The sequence below is a fragment of the Apus apus genome, chromosome 17 (assembly GCF_020740795.1).
Source record: "Apus apus isolate bApuApu2 chromosome 17, bApuApu2.pri.cur, whole genome shotgun sequence".
Taxonomy (NCBI): domain Eukaryota; kingdom Metazoa; phylum Chordata; class Aves; order Apodiformes; family Apodidae; genus Apus; species Apus apus.
In genome coordinates this window covers 4,834,534-4,852,497 of record NC_067298.1, presented here as the reverse complement: position 1 = coordinate 4,852,497, position 17,964 = coordinate 4,834,534, and the positions used below count along the sequence as shown (strand labels likewise).

General features: G+C 51.9%; 1 protein-coding gene across 2 annotated transcripts in view; it reads left to right on the top strand.

Moving 5' to 3' along the window:
- MGAT5B (alpha-1,6-mannosylglycoprotein 6-beta-N-acetylglucosaminyltransferase B) overlaps positions 1 to 17,964 on the top strand; it is a 61,549-nt gene that overhangs the window by 22,152 nt on the left and 21,433 nt on the right. For both annotated transcript variants that reach the window (XM_051635066.1, XM_051635067.1), the window contains exons 4-8: positions 8,450 to 8,562; positions 9,115 to 9,188; positions 10,538 to 10,708; positions 11,509 to 11,673; positions 12,358 to 12,527. In XM_051635066.1, the coding sequence (XP_051491026.1) occupies positions 8,450 to 8,562; positions 9,115 to 9,188; positions 10,538 to 10,708; positions 11,509 to 11,673; positions 12,358 to 12,527 (693 nt within the window). The remainder of the gene's footprint in view (positions 1 to 8,449; positions 8,563 to 9,114; positions 9,189 to 10,537; positions 10,709 to 11,508; positions 11,674 to 12,357; positions 12,528 to 17,964) is intronic.

The following is a 17,964-nucleotide window of genomic DNA, read 5'->3' as shown; positions in this document are numbered from 1 at the left end:
ATCTGCCCCAGCTGGCAGCTTGAGAGATGTTGCTTGACTAAAGAGACATTTCCCTTTGCTTTCAGAGCCTTGGAACATTTATCAATACTAATTTGGTTTGTCACACCAAGGCCTGCAAAAATGGTCCTAAAAGAGACTTGAGCCAGGAGGGGCAGAGGTGGAAGCACCGAGGGGCAGCTCTCGGGACCAGCTTTGCAATGCAAAAAAAACCAACCCCAAACCAGCATGGATTTTGCTGAGATGGAGTCATGGGTGACACACGAGCAGGGACACGACATGCAATGGGCTCCTGTGCCCTGTGCTGTGCCACTGGAGCTGCAGTGCATCCTGACATTCCCACCTCTGCCGTGGCCCTGCCCGGCAGCCGGCGGGGGTTGTGGTGCCTCCCTGTTCCCACCATCATTTCCATTTCTCTCCCTCCCCTTATGAGTCTATTTTGTGCCTATAATGGAAAATAGAGTAAGTGAGCCTGTAATTAAAGGCTGTGCAGTTCTGCACCGCATGCACAGATGAATTAAAGCTGCTCAGACAGCCTCAGAGTGCATGGGCTTGCTTTTTAAACGACATCATTTCAACCACTGAAAAATATAATTTACCTCAGTCATGGCAGGTGCTGGGGATTGTGTTGTTCTGAGGCTGGCTGGTGCCCAAGCACACAAGGAGGACAACAATAATCCCAGAGAGGAAGGGACAGGATTATTAGGGCCAGCAACGGGAAGGCACTTACATGGGATGATTTTCTTGGCCCATTTCGTGTTAAAAGAATCAGTAGTTTCAGGTGATGGTAATTTCTGGACACCACCAGCCAAGAGAGAAACTTAAAAGCATTTCTGTGAACTGGCTGCTGTCACTGTGCATGGGGATCTGGTGACTCCAGGGCCATTGCTTGGAGACCAGAGAGGATGGGAGCTTCTGGACCCTGCAGATCAAAACAGCCTCAGGCTCTGTGTATGGGCTGAGATTACCCATGTCTTAGTTTTCAGGAATAGAAAATCAGGGACAACTAGTTTATCACCATTATCACCTCATAAATTACTCATTAACTACATTCAAGTCCCTTCACCTGATTCTGCATCAGAACAGATCTCCTTGTCCTCCCCTGGGCTCTGAAGATTGGGTTCTGGCCATGGGGCAGCGCATCTCCAGATGAAACAACCCTTGTGGGAAGGTTTCTTGTGGCTTTTTGCTGTGACTGTCTGTGGTGAAGCACTGGCAACATTTGCAAACACTTGTGCAGCGTTTCCCAAGCTCTCCCTCCTTCCCTGCAGCCCTCAGGCTCAGCTGGGGTTTGTGGTCAGAGGAGCTGTGTTGGTGTTACAGCTGTGCTGGGTCTCAGCTGCTGTCAGCAGCTCTGGCTCTGCTGCCACATGTGCTCTCTCACCCATGTGGTCCTTTTGTGGCTTGTCCTGGTCCCTGCCCTCCCTCACAGGGTCCAGGAGGCAGCTGGAAGGGTGCAGAGCCAATATTCCTTGTTTTTCCCCTGCTCCAAGCAGGACCTGGCTCTGGCTGACCCCCTACTCTGGTGGCTGCTCCATGGAGCATCCTGGGGGGAATCGAACAGCAGCTGGTATGAAACTTGGGCTGAACCCCCACCCAGTGGGGGTACTGAGATCCCTGTCCCTTTGGGGGTGACCAGCTGCAGCCCCTGTGCTGAGGGGGAACGGGCACCACCAATGGCACCAGGGCCAAGTGGTGTCTCTTGAACCCAGATCAGCCCTGGGGCCGTGGAGATGCCCTGGTGCTGATTGGTATTAGGACCCCAAGATTCCACCAAGGGCCCATTTCCACCTTCCCCCCTGGCTCTGTCCTTTAATCACCAGTGACTGACTTGAAGCTGTCAGTGAAAGCTAGTGCAATTAAAGGGTGCTCATTTCAAAGGGATTTTATTCTTCACAGCACCTCTGGTTAGAGCAGCAGCCGCCTTCATCTCCTTCCCTGCTCAGCAGAGCTGTGAGCACGAGCTTGGCAATTCTGCCTGCACAAAAGTGGATTAGTCCTTGGTTTTACAAAGTGCTCTCCTGCTTTTAATGCTGGATCTCTGATGAAATCAGGGTGGGGGCTTGGTTTTGCAGAGCCCTAGTGAGAGGGAAGGAGGTGAAGGGTTTGATGGGCTTTATGGAGTAGCCCATGAATGCTGTCCCCCCTGCCCCAGCACCACTCTGGTGGAGGGTGGGGATGGCTTTTCCCTTGGAAAGTGCAAGGAGGGATTGATATATATATATATATAGATATAGATATATAAGGTGCAATTAATGATGTGCCTTGGAAAGCCTCCCAGCTGCCAGGGCAGGCATCTTGATGTGGCCAAAAGTTGCTCCAAGATCTTTCCTGCTGCGTCGGTGCTGATTGAATATCCTGTGGGTGCCTCTCTGTGTAGCCCACCAGCCCCGTGTGATGCTTTAGGTGTAAAACTCTTGGAGAACCAAAATGTCCAACGTCCTCCTTAGAAGGGCTGCCTGGGCTTTTGTGGGATGGGATAAGGGGACACAGGCTGCACCCATGAACCAGCCTGCTGGGCCCCCAGGAGTTGCTGGATCCCTTCTTTAGCCCTCTCTGGGCTGCCCACACCCTGCCTGTGCTGGGAAGGTAAGGGATGGGTTTTCTAATGAGGCTGAGCAGCCTGCCAGTCAGCCAGAGAAAAATCAATACCACTGCTAATTGAATACAACCCTGATAAATCATCAGTGGGAAAGGAAACTGGAAGTACTTACGGGAGCCTCCCGGAGAGCACTGGGCAAGGGAAATACTGGTTTGCAGTGGAAGTGTTGGTCTTCTGCTGGAAAGCACTTGGATTGGAGGGTGTTGGTCTGGAGTGGCTGACCAAGCTGGCACTGTGAGCCAAGAGCACTGGGGCTTGGAGGAGCCCTTTCCCAGGAGGGAGCTGCCCCTACCTACCCTGTGCCCACAGGGAGGTGGCAGAGGGAAAGGCTGGAGCCTGCAGCCCTGGCATCCCTGGGCAGCCCTCTTCCCCACACAGTGGTTAGCCTGTAAAGGGTGTCATGTGCTAAGGACTGATTAATCTTCAGGCTTAATTACTGCCAAGGCTCAGTTAATTTCCACACACTTTAAGTATTTGTTCTTGTAATCATTACATGACTCCCTATTCCCCCAGTAATTAAACGTCTTGCAATATGACACTAAATGGGTGATATTCCTGCATCCTGCCAGCCTGGCTCTATTAATTCCTGAATTGTCACCCTTGATAAGCTAAATTTAGTGAGACCCCTGCCAGATGCTGTGCTGCCCTGTGAGCCCGGTGAGCCTGGAGAGGGCTTGGACCTCTCTGTGCATCATCTCCCCCATCTCCTCCGTGTGCTTTGGGGCTCAGCGAGGGCACCTGTGAGGGGAGGCTGGTGCTCCGTGGGGTGAAAGCCATCTGGGAAAGCCTGCAGGGAAGGTAAGACCCATCCTGTGATCCAGGCCAGCCTTCTGGGTTGGTGTTTTGTCCAGCAGAGCTGGGCCCTGGGGCCAGCATCAGGGATGTGGGTGGCAGGGGAGCCCAGCAGCTGGTACTGTGGGTGCCAGCCACCTCCTTGGAGGGATGTAGAGATGTACACAAGGGGATGGATCCCCATCGATCCTCCAGCATCACTGAGATTTACCCAGATTCTCTTAAGCCAGAGGGGCAAAACTCTTAATTGCTCTGTCTTCCCAGGCACTTATATTTTCCTTTTTCAGTTAGATGAGGGTTTTTCCCAAAGTCCTCTGGGACCCCTTGGCTTGTCTCCCAACTGTTGAATGACCCCGAGTTTGTCCTGGATGGATGGATGGACAGACAGACAGACAGGGAGAGGGGAACCTGAGCCTGTGGGGTGACCTGCTGGAAATGCCCTAGGGGTTCATTTCTCCAGGAGATACCCCAGCTCTGTTAATGGGCAGCACCTCGAAAGCTTTTCCCCAGGGAAGGGTTGTCTATCAGTGCCACCTTCAGGATTTCAGTTTCCCATCCTGGAGAGCAAGGCTGTCATGGAGCTGGAGGTCAGGAGGGTGATTTGTGTCCCTGGAGCAGGAAGAGCCCAATGCCAGGCCCGGGCACTGTTCCCAGCTGCTTTCTGTTGTGCCTTGAGCCTTGGGGAAAACAAACCAAACCAAACGACTTTAAAGAGGCAAATGACAACACAGACATGGTAACGAGCAAGTTGAAATCCTTTGGTAAACTGCTCTCTGCAAATGTTGCATTTGTTGATGTATTATCTTCAGAACATCTGCTTTTCTCCATCTGTATTGGTCTTCCCAAAGTCACAGCTTTCACCAGTTAATAGCAAGAAATATCAGATGAGCAAGCAAATATGTTTAGGGCTCGTGTTATGAAGACAACACACAAATAGAAAGAGATTCATCTTTTCATAATGCCACTTTTATAAAAGGCAATAAAAATACAGTACCTTGTAAAGGGATAAACAGGCTGATTCTGAGCTGCTGCGGGTTTGGGGACAAGAGACAAAGTGAAGGGAACCAAATTAATGCATAAAAAAGTACAGGAAAACTCAGCCTCTGGCTATATTATATGGCAAATGATCTGCCAATGGGGTAAGATACATCTTAATAGCAGGTTTTGAAACGAGATGAATACTGTATACAGTGCATTATAAGGAGCAGTGTGATCTGAATCTTAATCAACACAGGGGAATATAAATCTGAAAATAATAAAGACAAAATCAATATTGATGGTTAGGAGTAAAAGTGCTGTATTTGCTGTAGTAAACGGTTTTAAGGTCCCGGGGAAAAATTTGTTCTAGAAAACTCACAGTAATTTACTATCGTTTCAATAACTGGCACTGCCCCAGTGCATTTTGGTGGCATTTATATTGTTGCTATAAGATTTAAAAAGCAACAAGAAAATAATAATAAAAAAAAAACCCACCAAGCCCTAAGCAGTGGTAGGGCTGGAACTGAGCTCTTTCCACGGGGCTGGATCCCAGCTGGGATGGAGACACGTGGTGGGATGTTCCCCTTCTGCTTCACTCTCCTTGAGCAGAACAAGCACTTACCTTGTCCTTCCCAGTGCTACCAGTTACAAATAATAAGGCATCAGCTTCTGATGAGCTACAGGAAACCTTTTTACATTGAGGTTTTCTCTTAAATGCCTTGTTTTCTTGTCCTCTGCCCAGGTGAGAAGGGGCTGTAACGACAGGTGATGTCACTTCTGCTTGACCTTCTTGTTGTCTCTTTAATAAGTTACATGAAATTTGCTGCTCAAGTCACAGCCTTAAAAGCCTAAAAGCAGCAAGGTGGCTGACCTGGTGCTGCCCGTGTTGGTGCCAACAGGGAGGCCCAGCAGTGCTCCCAGGCTGGGAGTGTGGCTCTTCATTCCAGGCATGGAATCCCTCACTCAAAGTTGTGGGGATTTGGAGAAAACTAGTTGGACAAGTAAGGGCGTTAGGCATGCAAGTGGTGGGAGATTTGATCCTGGTTCTTTATGTTGAAGGGACGTTTTCTACCATTTTTCCAACTTCTTAATATATGCCAAGACCCACAGTGGATGTTTTGGTGTCACTTTGCAGTAACTTTGCCTTTTGGGGCAAGGCTGGTGGAGCCCAAGCGACACGACTGTCTTGTTTGCAAGAGCTGGAGGTGCTGTCAGAGTGGGATGATCAGACACACATTTTACATCAAAGGGCTTTGGGTTCAAACCTTTGTGTTCAAGGAGCAGATGTCACATATAAGAGCCAGGCAAGCTGGCACAGAAGCTGGACCAGGTCCATCATCCAGTGGAAACCACCACTGTGGCCAGAGCTCCAGCAGGGCTCAGGCTGGTGGGGAGGCTGAGCCTGGAAGAAAGCCATTTATTTAGGATAATAATCCTGATTTTTTGTTTGAGTGTGTTGGTGGGTGCCCAGTGCTCAGCCCTGGTTGAACTGAGGTCTGGAGGTCCTCAGGGAGGAGGTGGGGACCAAGGTTGCTGTTGTCTTTGGGGTTTCACCTAATTACTTGGGTGTTTGGAGGGAGGACTGGAATAGACTCCTTCTGGGAGGAGATATGGGGTTGTGGGCTAATGTAGGTGCTCTGAAGTGTGGGAGCAGGGCTGCCACCACTGTGCTCATCCTCCCTCCTTGCCATGAGTGATGGAGAAACCTGAGGAGCAGGTTTCAACCCTCTCCTGTTGTTGAAGCAGGAGACTGAACTCTCTGGCTCTAAATTCACTGCATCCTTGGGATATTTGCTCCTAAACTGCACATCCCAGCTGGTCCCTGTTCACTGAGCACCCAAGCATCACCTGCATGGTCTGATGGCTGCTTGGCAGTGGAAAAAGGGTTGCAGAAATGGGGGTTTGTGAGCCTTCAGGGCTGGCAGACCTAGGTACCCCTCAGACCTGGAGGCATTTTATCTCTTTGGAGCCACACTGACAAGCAGAGCTCATCACAGGTCATTTTTGTGTCTGTATTTTACCAGAGCCTCGCGAGCCCCCTCCCTGCTGCAGCAGTCACAGTAGCTGGCAAGATACCTGGGGTTTATTCTCTGCAAAGGTTGAAAGTTTCTTGGGGGCAATGGTGTCCTCTGCCTTTAATTATGATTTCTTAAAAGCCACAGATGTGTGGCTCCCTGTGGAGAAACGCAGCCCGAATATTGAGGATCATAAACCATGCCAGAAGGAAAAATGTGGGCTTGCTCACAAATGGACTTTAAATCAACAACCAAAGCAGTATCTGTTCATAAAACCAGGATTTTTTTAGCCTTGAGGACAGAGTTGCTTTAAATCCCGACCTTCAGGTTCACTGATCTCCTGGAGAACAAGCATTAAACTTCCCCAGGAAGGACCTGATATCAGCACGTGTTTTTGGTGCCAAGAATGTTCAAGGTAGCCCTTTTGGTTTTGCTCACTGCTCGTGACATTTCCTTGTATGATAATGATCTTGGCAGCAGCAGGAGGAAAAACTGATGACCCAGATGCTGCAGAAGGGGAAGTTATTTACTGAGATAACGGTGCTCGCTGGGACGTGGTGGTTGTTTGTGGTGGAAGCAGCAGGCGAGGTGTGGAGGGTGGAGAGCTTGCTCTTTGTCAAGCCTAGCAGGGCACTGCTGCTGATGGATGGAGTTCTCATGGCCTTTGAGACATGACACCAGGTTTTAATTGACACCAGGCTCTTTGCAGCCTGCACAGCGTGTTGTGTAGATGAGTTTAGTGGTGCTGGTCACCCAGGGTGGGTATTGATTGTCAGGTTCAGTTCCATGGATGGTGTATGGTGGGGTCTGATCACCAGCCTTGGTGGGAAGATGCCCCTGTGACACCTGGCTGAACTGTGGCTGCTGACATGTCACATCCCACCAGTTGGGTATAGGCAGGGTTAACCCTCTGTTAGTTAATCTCTTTTAACAACTCAGTTGGTGAGATTAACCTCTTGAGTTCTCTGCATAGTACTCTGAGAGTAGGACCCTTCCCCAGCAAGTTTATACAAAACACAACTTGACTTAAATCTGAGTAAGATTATAAACCCTGTCAAAAAAACCACACCACACTGTCACTCTCAAAGCCATGGGTTACACCTGGCAGAACTTAGCAAGATGGAAACTTAGACTAGATGTTAGAAAGAATTTCTTTACCAAAAGAGTGATTGCACTCTGGAACAGGCTGCCCAGGGAGATGGTGGAGTCACCATCCCTGGAAGTGTTGAACAGAAATATAGATGTGGTGCTTAGGGACATGATTTAAGCACCCAGTGGGTAGATGAGGTTATGGTTGGTGGATTTAGGTTATGGTTGGACTTGATGATCTTCAAGGTCTTTTCCAACCAGGATGGTTCTGTGAAACAACCGGTTGCAAACAGCAAAACTTAGCAAAATTAGAAATGATGTTACCCTTATGTGCCAAGAATAAGGCTAGAGAGAGAGAGAGAAACCCATCCCTGTCCCTGCACAGCCCTCACCTCTGCTCCTTACCAGGGGGGACCTGGACATCCCATCTCCTGCAGCTTTGGTGGGTGGGCTGGCTCAGGCCATCCATGTCACCTTTTGCATTTGTCCTCATTCTGCTCCAGCTCCCCAAGCTTCCTCAACCCTCCTCCAGTTTTCCTTGCTTTTCTCTGCCTTTTAAATTTTTTTTTTATGTTTTCCTTCCCCTTTCTTTCCCAGCAGGGCTTCCCACACGTGCTGCAAGGCCAATAATTGCAGCAGAGCTTTTTCAAACACAGCACATCTCGACTAAGACAACCAATTTTTTCCAGCCTATTTAATATTTCCCCGTGCAGGATGCACAGATGTAACCATCTTTGTCAGCACACTGAGAAAAACCAGCAGAAATACTGGTTGACAGAGGTTTTAATCAAACCTCTTGGAAGGCAGTGCCCTCTTTGCCCAGTACACTCTGGACCAGGTTGTTCCCGTGTTGCATCCTGGAGCTAAGTTCAACCTGCTGGCAGCTTCCAAGGATGGCCAGTTTGCTGCAAGCACCCCTGGGTGCCACCGAGTGGGAGGTATCATGTTTTCAGGGTGTGTTTGGTTTTCTCCCCAGGTTCCAGCCAGCAGCTGGGTTGATGGAGAGGATCCAAGCTATAGCTCAAAACGTCTCGGACATTGCAATAAAAGTAGATCAGATTCTCCGGAACAGCCTCCTGAATGGGAAAGGTGAGTGTCCCCATGGGTCCCCCAAGCTCCAGACCTCCTAGGTGTTGCAGTTGCAATAGGGAGATCCAGATTTCACCCAAAATTAGGTGAAAAGGCAGGAGTGTGAATGCCTGATCTGAGGTTACCCAACTCACTCCTGTCTGAGCAGGGCACCTGAAGCACCTCAGCAGACCTACCAGAGTGGTTTGTGTCCAACTCTGCTGATGCAGCATGTGGTCAGACCCCATCTCCTTAAGGGACAGGAGGTACTGAGTGTGCTCTGAGCCTTCCCAGAGGTTTCCAGGGCTCTCACCTTGGTATTACAGCCGGGAAAAGGCAGCTGCATAGGGAAACACACTTTGTGGTCTGTAACAGCAGTAATGTTCTGCTGGAAGTGCTGCCTCACTTGGCCCAGCAGGTCTTGAGAGCCAGGGAGATGAATGTGCAGAGGAGCAAGACCAGAGAAACTGGTTCCTGCAACCCCATCCCATCCAATCCCATCCCCTCCTAGCATTTCTAGCTGCTCTGCTGACACATCCTAGCTCTTTCCATGCCTAAGTTGTCTTTCTGCAGTGATGGAAGGCAGGAGGGACCAGTGTGAGGTGCCCAGGGACCCCAAGTACCCTGACTGCGCTGGGAAAGTGGAGGTGAGTCAGGGTTCCCTGTCTGGAAGAGGGGCTTGATCCAGGGTGGAAGCTTCTGGGAAGGGCACAAAGCAGCAACCCGGGGGTTTAAACCAGGAAAGGTGGTGAGGAAGGGGGTTGTTTTCCAGAATCAATCTCTTTGCTTTAAAATGGCCCCGTTGCAGAAGGAGGAGCAGAGCTAAAGGTGTGGAAAGCAAAGCGTGGCTGTGCTGTGAGGAGAAAACACAAGGGACGTGTCCAGCCTCCTCTGGGAGCCTTTGCTGTACCAGTGTAACTGTGTTCCCAGGGGTGTGCAGGAGCAGCAGAATCAGCCCTGTGAGCCCACCCTCCCTGCAGCCCTCCTGGTTGTCACTCCTGTGTTTAATGACACGCGTGGTGAGCAGGAGGCACTGCCACATCATCTTTAAGTACCTGGAGATTGAGCTGGTGGCTGGGGAATGATCTCAGCGTGGCACAGAAGAGCATCTCACTAAGGCAGCCAGGACCTCCATCCTGAATAGGATGTCCTGCCTGACCCATCCTGCTCTTTACACCTGAATGCAGCCTGGCATTTGGCCCAGAGCATGATGGCTTGGTCAGAGAGCATATTTACAGCAACTAATTTAAAACATCTCCCTCTTCCCTCCCCTTCCCAGCCTCCTGCTTCAAGCTCCTGCTTCTGCAGGGTTGGGTCTCCCTGAAAAGATGTTGAAGGGTATATTGAAATGATACCAGGGGGGTTGTACTGGAGTCAATTTGGAATGTAATTGAATTGTGGAAGGCTGTAATTCCATCTCCTGTCCCAGTGATTGCTGAATTTTAACTACTGGGCACAGCGACCTGTCTACTGAGTAGATTTGGTTTTGTAGTTGAATTAGGAAGAGGCTGGAAAAGAACCACTGTGGGGGGTGATAAATCACTGCTCAGCTTGAGGGTTAACCTCCTTCATGTGGAATCATCACGTGGAGACCACGGGTGGGTCTGTCTCCTTCCCCAGGGGCAGTGAGATCAGCTCAGCTTGCTCCCGGCCGAGCTAACAAGGAGAAAACCCTGTGGGTATAATTTCCTGGAGATTCATGGCTGTGCCCTCAGGGAAGGCCGGAACTGGTGCTGGAAAGCCAGGGAGCTCCCAAAAAAACCTCCTGGCTCTTCCTCTGCCCTGTGTGCCCTGGAGGCACCAGGTGGGTGAACCCGTGCTGGGTGCCCCGTGGTTCGCAGCCCTTTATCCACCTCCTGCCCCTCATTTCTAGCTCCCAGCTGGAGAAGGGTGATGGAGAAGAGAGGTTGCCTGTAGCGGGGGCAGCTCATGGGGCTGCCATGTCCCCTCCTGGCTGGAGGAGATGAGCCCCACGTGTTTCTTTGCCCCCTGGCAGTGGATGAGGGCCAGGTGGACCTCCGACCCCTGCTATGCGTTTTTTGGCGTGGACGGCACCGAGTGCTCGTTCCTCATCTACCTCAGCGAAGTCGAGTGGTTCTGCCCTCCCCTGCCCTGGAGAAACCGGACAGCAGCTCTGCCTTCCCCCCCACCACTGCCCCGGGTGCAGGTAAGGTGGGGACAGCCTGTGTCCAGGTGGTCCCAGGGGGGTTTGGGGGGAGATGGTGGCTTCAAGGCTGCTGGAAAGAAATGTTCCCAGCGCCGGCGGTGTCAGCAGGGCCACGGTGCTGCAGGTGGGTTTTCGTGGAGTCACAGAGTGGTTTGGGCCAAAGGCACCTTTGAAGCTCATCCAGTTCAGTCCCCCTGCCATGGGTAGGGACACCTTCAACCTGACCAGGTTCCTCCTTGAATATTTCTAGGGATTGGGGCATCTACCACCTCTCTAGGCAACCTGTGCCAGTGTCTCCCCACCCTCATGGTAACAAATTTCTTCCTTACATCTAGTATAAATCTTCCCTCTTTCACTTTAAAACCACCAACCCTCATCCTATCACTCAAGCTCTGCCTAAAAGTGTGTCCCCATCACCCTTATCAGCCCCCTATAACTACTAAAAGGCACAGTAAGGTCTCCCTGGAGCCTTCTTGTCTCCAGGCTGAGCAACCCTGACCCTCTCAGCCTGCCCTCATAGCAGAGGTGCTTCCAGCCCTCTGATCATTTCTGTGGCACCACTCAAGCAGGTCCATGTCTTTCCTGTGCTGAGGAATCTGGGGTGTCACCAGATGCTCCGGGTACACCTGGGATTTGGTGCATTAAGCAGAGGAGCCCCAGTGTTGGGTCTGGTGACCTGGGAAGCTCTCCATCCAGGTGGGACCCACAGCCACGATGGGCAACCCTCCGCCAGCCCCGTGGCAGCTCCTCTCCTGGTTGCTTTCCCTGCACTCAAAACACCGAGCGTGCTCCTTTCCCAGGCAGCTTTCCAGAGTGACCTGGCTCACCTCCTGGAGCTGATTGGCACGGGCAAGGAGTCCCTCAGCTTCATGAAGAAGAGGATCCGGCACTTGGCCCGGCAGTGGCTGCGGGCAGCTCGGCGCCTCGAGCAGAAGCTGAAGGGCCAGCAAAGGGACCAGAAACACGTAGGAGCAAATTGTACTCTTGGGTGGAGGGCGGGGAGGTCAGGGTGGGGGATGGAAAAGCTGAGTCCTTGGGAGCCCAGGGAGTGGAGACAGGTGGGATGTGAGCCAGCTGGGAGGGACGTTCCTTGATGGAAGTGTGTGGGCCTGCAGGATGGGTCTGTGGTCCGTGGGGGTGACTCTGCCCGCCTGCAGGACATGGCAGGATGGGTGTTGCTGAATCAGGGGGTGGATTTTTGGAGACAGGTCCTGGTGGATGGGAGGTGATGCCCAGCCAGCCATCAGCAGCAAGCAGGGTTGCTTGCAGGAGGTTGGCACGTCTCCTCCATGGGGGGTGCCAAGAGGGCTGACCCTCCCTCCCCTTGGTGTCTTTGCCATGTCCTGCCCTTCAGTCCCTGTGTGCCACGGCTCCCATCTGTGGGATGGGCCTGGATGTGCATTGGGAATGTGAAGCTCCCAAGGAGCACCAGAGGATGGGAGCTGGTAGCCTCTGCCTGCTGGGTCTCTGCTAATTGGACACAGACCACTTGTCTTTATACCTGAGTGATTTCCCTGAGTAATTACAGCCTGCAAAAGGGGCTGGAGGGAATCGAGAGCCATAAGTGATTTTGGACTGGAAAAATACAAGTTACCCCTTTCCCTCAGCACCACTTGTCCCAGTGCTGATCCCTCTCCTTGTCTCTCCAGATCTTGATCCACATTGGCTTCCTGACAGAGGAGTCTGGGGACGTGTTCAGCCCGCGGGTGCTGAAGGGGGGCCCGCTGGGGGAGATGGTGCAGTGGGCTGACATCCTGGCTGCTCTCTTCCTCCTGGGACACAGCCTGAGGGTCACTGTCTCCCTGAAGGAGCTGCAGAGGTGGGTGCTATGGGTGCGTGGTCCCCCCGCCGAGAGGGTCTGCCCCTCTGTGTGTGTGGGTTGCATCGAGGTTTTGCATGAAGTCATGAAGTCTCCAGAGGCTTGTGCTGGCTTTTTACCCTCAGGCAGTGCTGGTGCAGGGGTTGGGTGGGTGCAGTCCAACAACATCACGGCTGGGACTGATCCCATCCCTCCTGCATCCCAGGAAAGTGAGGAGGACTGGGGCAAACTTATTCTTTGCAGCTGGGCTTTGTGTGGGGCTGATGTGGAGATGTCTGGGGCAGGGCTCTGCCCTGTGGTCCTGGTGCTGGAGCTGAGCAGCATAAGTCCCCACCCATGTCCCCTGAGCCCTGCATAGAGCTGGGTGTGGGAAAGGCTCCTTTTTACCCCTCATTCCCCAGGGACACTCTTTGTGGGGCTGGTGACCACGTGGCTACAGGATGCAGGTGTCCTGCAGGTCGCTGCTGCTTCCCACTGTGCACACCTGCACTCAACCCCCATGGCTTTGTTGGTGTTGCTTGAGCAGCAAGCTTCTTTCTTCCACCCCTTCTCTCTCTACCCTGAGGCTGGCAGCTGGGGCAGGGGCTTGCCAGGGGGTGGCAGCCACCAAGGGGTCCCTCCTCAGGAGGGTGCTGGTGGTGGCTTCAAGACCTGCAGGAGGAATTCCCCACCTCTTGGGCACTTCCCACAGAAGGACAGGATTTTTCTGTTGTGGGACGTGGAGCAAAATGGGGTGAGAATGTGCAAAGAGCTACACCAGGCCACCCTGGCACTCTGCCTCCAAGAGGGACCAAGATTAGATGGGAAAAGTAAGAGGAAGAAGATGCACACATGCTGTGTTCCTCACTGCTGCCTCAGTTCTGATCTTACTGGGCTGCTACCTGTAACCTCGCAAGGTTTCCTCACCTCCTACAGGACAGCTCGAGTTGGAGGGCAGGTGCCAGGGAAAATGCAAATTAGGGTGGTTTATAAATCAAGAAAAAATAGCCTGAAGCTGCTTCCAGGACTGGGCAGGTTTTGGGTGATGCTGAGACAGCAACGGCTGTGTCATGAGCCGTGCTGAGAAGAGAGCGAAAAAAACCCAACAATCCTGGGAAAAAAAACCCCAGCAAAAATCCCTGCCCAGCCCCTGAGGCATTCAGAATTAATGAACAGAATTAGCTCCTGAGGAATTAACTAAAAAAAAAAAAATAATAATCCTGCTCCTAATGTGAAAGGCAGCAGCCTCTCAAAGAGGCGGGCGGGCGTGTGTGGTGGTGCTGAGCTAAAGTGACGGGCTAAATAATACCTGTGTACTCAAGGATGAAAGAAGCTAATGGCTGGGAGGGCTGTGGTGGGGTTGTGTGCTCCTTGTTTGTGATTTTTTAATGAAGAGCCTCACAGTGGTCATTTTAACGAGGGAAAGGAGCTGGCTGAGGCTTCCTGGGGTGGGTTGCAGCATCTGTTTCCCTCTGTGTGTGGCTCTGGAGGGAGCGGTGTTGCTGCCTGTGGTGTTTCACCTTCCTCAGAAGGGCAGGAGCTTTGGCATCCGTTGGCAATGATGGTTTGGGATGTTTCTCCTGGGATGCCTAGGAATGGCAGCTTTGACTCTTCCCCTGTGTAGCTGCTAGGCTGGGGCTGCACATCTTGCACTTCTCTCTGTCCCAGTGACAGAAACCGTCTCCACCTCCCTGAGCACGTGGGTGTGTGTCCTGTGCCTGGCTTGGATGACATTTTAAGTGCTGGACACCCACGTTGTGGGTCCACTTCCATGTTGATGGGCTGGGGCTGTAGCTGGGTCCTCCCTGTCCCTTTGGAGACCAAGTCCAGTGTTGAGTCCACTGGTTTATTTTTCTTTGGCACCCCCTGCTCCTTTCTTGGCTTGGAGCTGTAGCTGCTCCCACCCTCATGGCCTTCATGCAGAAAAGGCCAGTGCCCATAAATTATTCAGCATTGAATAACCTCTCTCCTGGTTTGTTTTTTGTCTCTCCAAATTTCTGAGGTGATTTTTCTACACGTATTGATCCCTGGCAAGGGATTACTGGAAGGTCTGTGGGCATCCTCTGCAGCTGGCCCTTATCTGAGAGCTCTTGGTTATTAGCACCAATATTGATTGCAATGCAGCAGTGCCCGGGGGTGGTGGTCAGGACTGGGTCAGAAATGCTGGGCATCAGGCAAATGAGGAGGAAAAGTTAGACCCTGGTCCAAAAAGCTGGTGATGGAGAGCTGGGCATAAAAAGAAGGTTGGGAATATGACCGTGTGTCCTGGGCACCTCTCTGTGCTGGGAAGCAACCCTGGGGAAAGCAGCAGATGCTGAGCAGTGAAGAGCAGGGGTGCTAAATGGTTCTTCCCCTCTTTGGGGGACTGGGGTGAATCTGGGGTGAAGGCATGGAGCTCTGGGGTTTACAGGATTGCTCCACAGCTCATCTCTGCACCAGCTGAGTGCTCCTGTGAGGGCTGAGATGTGCTGTGGAGCTCAGCCCTGCTTTTCCAGACCTAGTTTATCTGGCTGATCTTTTTTTGCCTGCTGTGGACCTTAAAGACCTCTGACTTCCTCTGCTGTGTCCTACCAGAGACTAATTTTATTCTTGTAGCCAAACTAAGTGCAGGTGTTGGTTCTCTTTTGCATTTCCCAGTGAATTTGTGAGCTGCTCCTGATGCATCTGGACAGGCAAGGAGTGAAACATGGGGTTACCCAGGGCTGGTGCAAGGCACTGCTGGGCATGTGCAGCTCCCTGGGAGGGAAGCAAAGCCTCCAGCTGGAACAGGAGCTGCTTTCCATCAGGGATGTAAGTGCAGTGGACAGAGCCAGCAGCATTCTGAGCCCTGCCTTGAAGCAGGGAGGGAGGAAAGATCCCAAACCTGACTAAACCCACTTGATTCTTGCTGAAAATCCCTTGGTGCTGCTTTGGTGGCCATGAACAGACTTCCAGGGAAGTGAGAATCAAGGCTGAGGGGGCTGGTGTGTGTGTGTGTGTGTTTGTGTGTGTTGCTTGGTAGGGAAGGAGTGGGAAGTGCTTGAAAAACCTGAGCTGGGTTGTTAATGAGGCAGCTTAGAAGTAGATGTTGGAAAACTACAAGCAGCACCTTCAGAGCTTGGTGGAGCCCGGGCTGAGGCGCGGGGAGCAGAAACTCCTCCTGCAGCCCCGGGGGCAGGTGGGGAGGGATGGCTGAGCCTTTCCCTTTGGGGGAAGGGGCAGGATGGGTGCTGCAGGGACCTCCACCTCCTACCTTGCTCCTTAAGGCCTGAGAATGGTCGTGTTGGCATCTCCATCTGCTTTTTGTGGGGCCCAGGGAGTCGGTGGCGCTGCTGGAGCCGCAGGGAGGGAGCATGGATCCCGCTGCCGCCGGGAGGTGCTTTTTGCAGTGGGGCCCCTTGAAATGAGCTGCTCACAAGGCAGGACAGAAAGTCGAAGAAAACAGGATTTGATGCCTCGTGGGGTCAGAGCTTTACAAAGTGTTCTTGGAGCTGAATTGCTCCGGTGTCAAGTTCTAGGCTCCTAATACTGGCCCTGGCAAGGCACTTAATTTTAAGCACGGGCTTGTGTCCTGTGCTGGCAGCCCTTTCCCTGCTGAGCAGTAGCTGTGGGCAGCGTGTGGTTTGGGTGATGAGCTGCTCTCCCTGTGCCAGGGCAGCGTGGCAGGGGTGGGATGAGGTTCAGCTCCTGCTGCTCTCCTCTCATTGCCTGGCCCATACTTAATTAGAGCTGCTATTTTCCTGTGCTTTCCACAGTCACTGAGGTGTATTCAGGCTGCAAAAAGGCCCGTTAAGATGGAAACACAATGTCCAGACAAAGGCATTTCTAATTATTTTCTGGCAGATGAAAGCCATCTTTCTGTCTTGCTTCTGTTCACATGAAAGCCCACGCAGTGCCCAGGCTCCAGGCATCACCTTCCCTTGCCAGTTGGCAAATCCAGTCCTGACATTGTGCAGATGAGCCAGAAGATGTTCGTGGAAATAGCCAGAAGTGACTGGTCATGTGTGGTCCTGATGGGGCTGCGTGATGTGGCCGTGGGATTTGTCAGCTCTGCCTCAGATGTAGCATCAGATGTTCCTGTTACACAAGATGAGTGTTTCTATAAGCTGTTAGGGCAACTGGGTTGTTCTTTTTCTGGCCAGGCTTTGCTGTTTGTGCTGGGACATGGTTGGATGTGGGATGCTGCAGGCTTTGGAAAGGCTGGAGGGTTGGTTGCAGGTCTTAGGGGAAGCTGAAGCTGATGCCCCTGATTGTGGGTGCTTGTCTGCTGCAAACCTGTGCAAAGACAGAGGTGATGGAGACTGAACCAAGTGGTCACACAAATGCTGGACACCCCACTGTGGGTTTGAGCCTTATTGGATTCTCCATGGTGCAGTTTATCTGGGACATGTTTCCATCTTAGAGGATGGGGTAAGCAAGGATCTGGGGTATTAGTGGGTACAAATCAGCTTTGCTCTTGTGGTGTTGGTGAAGATTTGGCTCAAACTGTCCCATTACTCTGATCTGCTGGAGCAGTTGGGACAGCCCATCTGTCCAAGGGTCTGCTCAGGAGCAATGAATGTGCTCTGCTTTTGCTGCTGCCCAGAGAAGCCCAAGTTTTTATCTCCCTGTCTTGGGAAGTTTGTTCATTATTCACTCACAGCCGTGTAGCTCCTCAATTAAAAGCTGGGTGCATCAAAAGGAGACTGCAAAAGCTGCTCCTGGTAATTACAGCAGCTTCCCAGCACCTCAGAGGAGAAACCTCAGAGCTTTGCTGGCAGCAGCCAGGTGAGGTTTGGGGATGAGCTGCCCTCTCATGGAGAGGAGCAGCAGGGAGGGAGCTCTTCCACCTTTGAGGGCTTCATTTTGGAGAAGAGGAAGATGCATAAATTAGCAGGAATTACCAAGGTGTTAAATTGCACTCCTTCATGAAATATGTTTATTTTGTCACCAAATGGGGACTTGCTGGCTGGCTTCTTTGCCATTGCAGAAACCTGTGCTTTGTCACGTAACCTTTTAAATCATTGGGTATTTTATATAAGTTTGGTCCTCCCTGTGGGGACCCAGAGCCCCTCTGGGCTGGTGAGGATGGAGGTTTCAGCACATCTGGTCCAACCAGGAGTCCCTGGATCAAATCCTGCTTCCAGCCCCACGGGAATGTTGACTTTCCATTTCTGGAGTCTTTCAACCCCCTTATAAGATGCAAAGCATCCAGCAGCCTTCACTCCTCGTGGCTTATCTTTGCAGCTCAGAAAACAAATGCCTTCCTGGGGTCTCCTAGTAGAGGGGATCTCCTGCTGGAGCTGGAGCTGCTCAGGCAAGCAGCAAAATCTCAGCATTAGTTGTCTCCTGGGGATGTTCTGCCAAGGTTTCCAGCAAGTGCCATGACAGGAAAACAGGGTTTTGTTGAACCTTGGAAATCAATCAATTGATTGCTGAACCCCCAGATGTGTAGGGCTGTGTCACACAGGATTGATGATGGGCCAGAGGCACAGTCCAG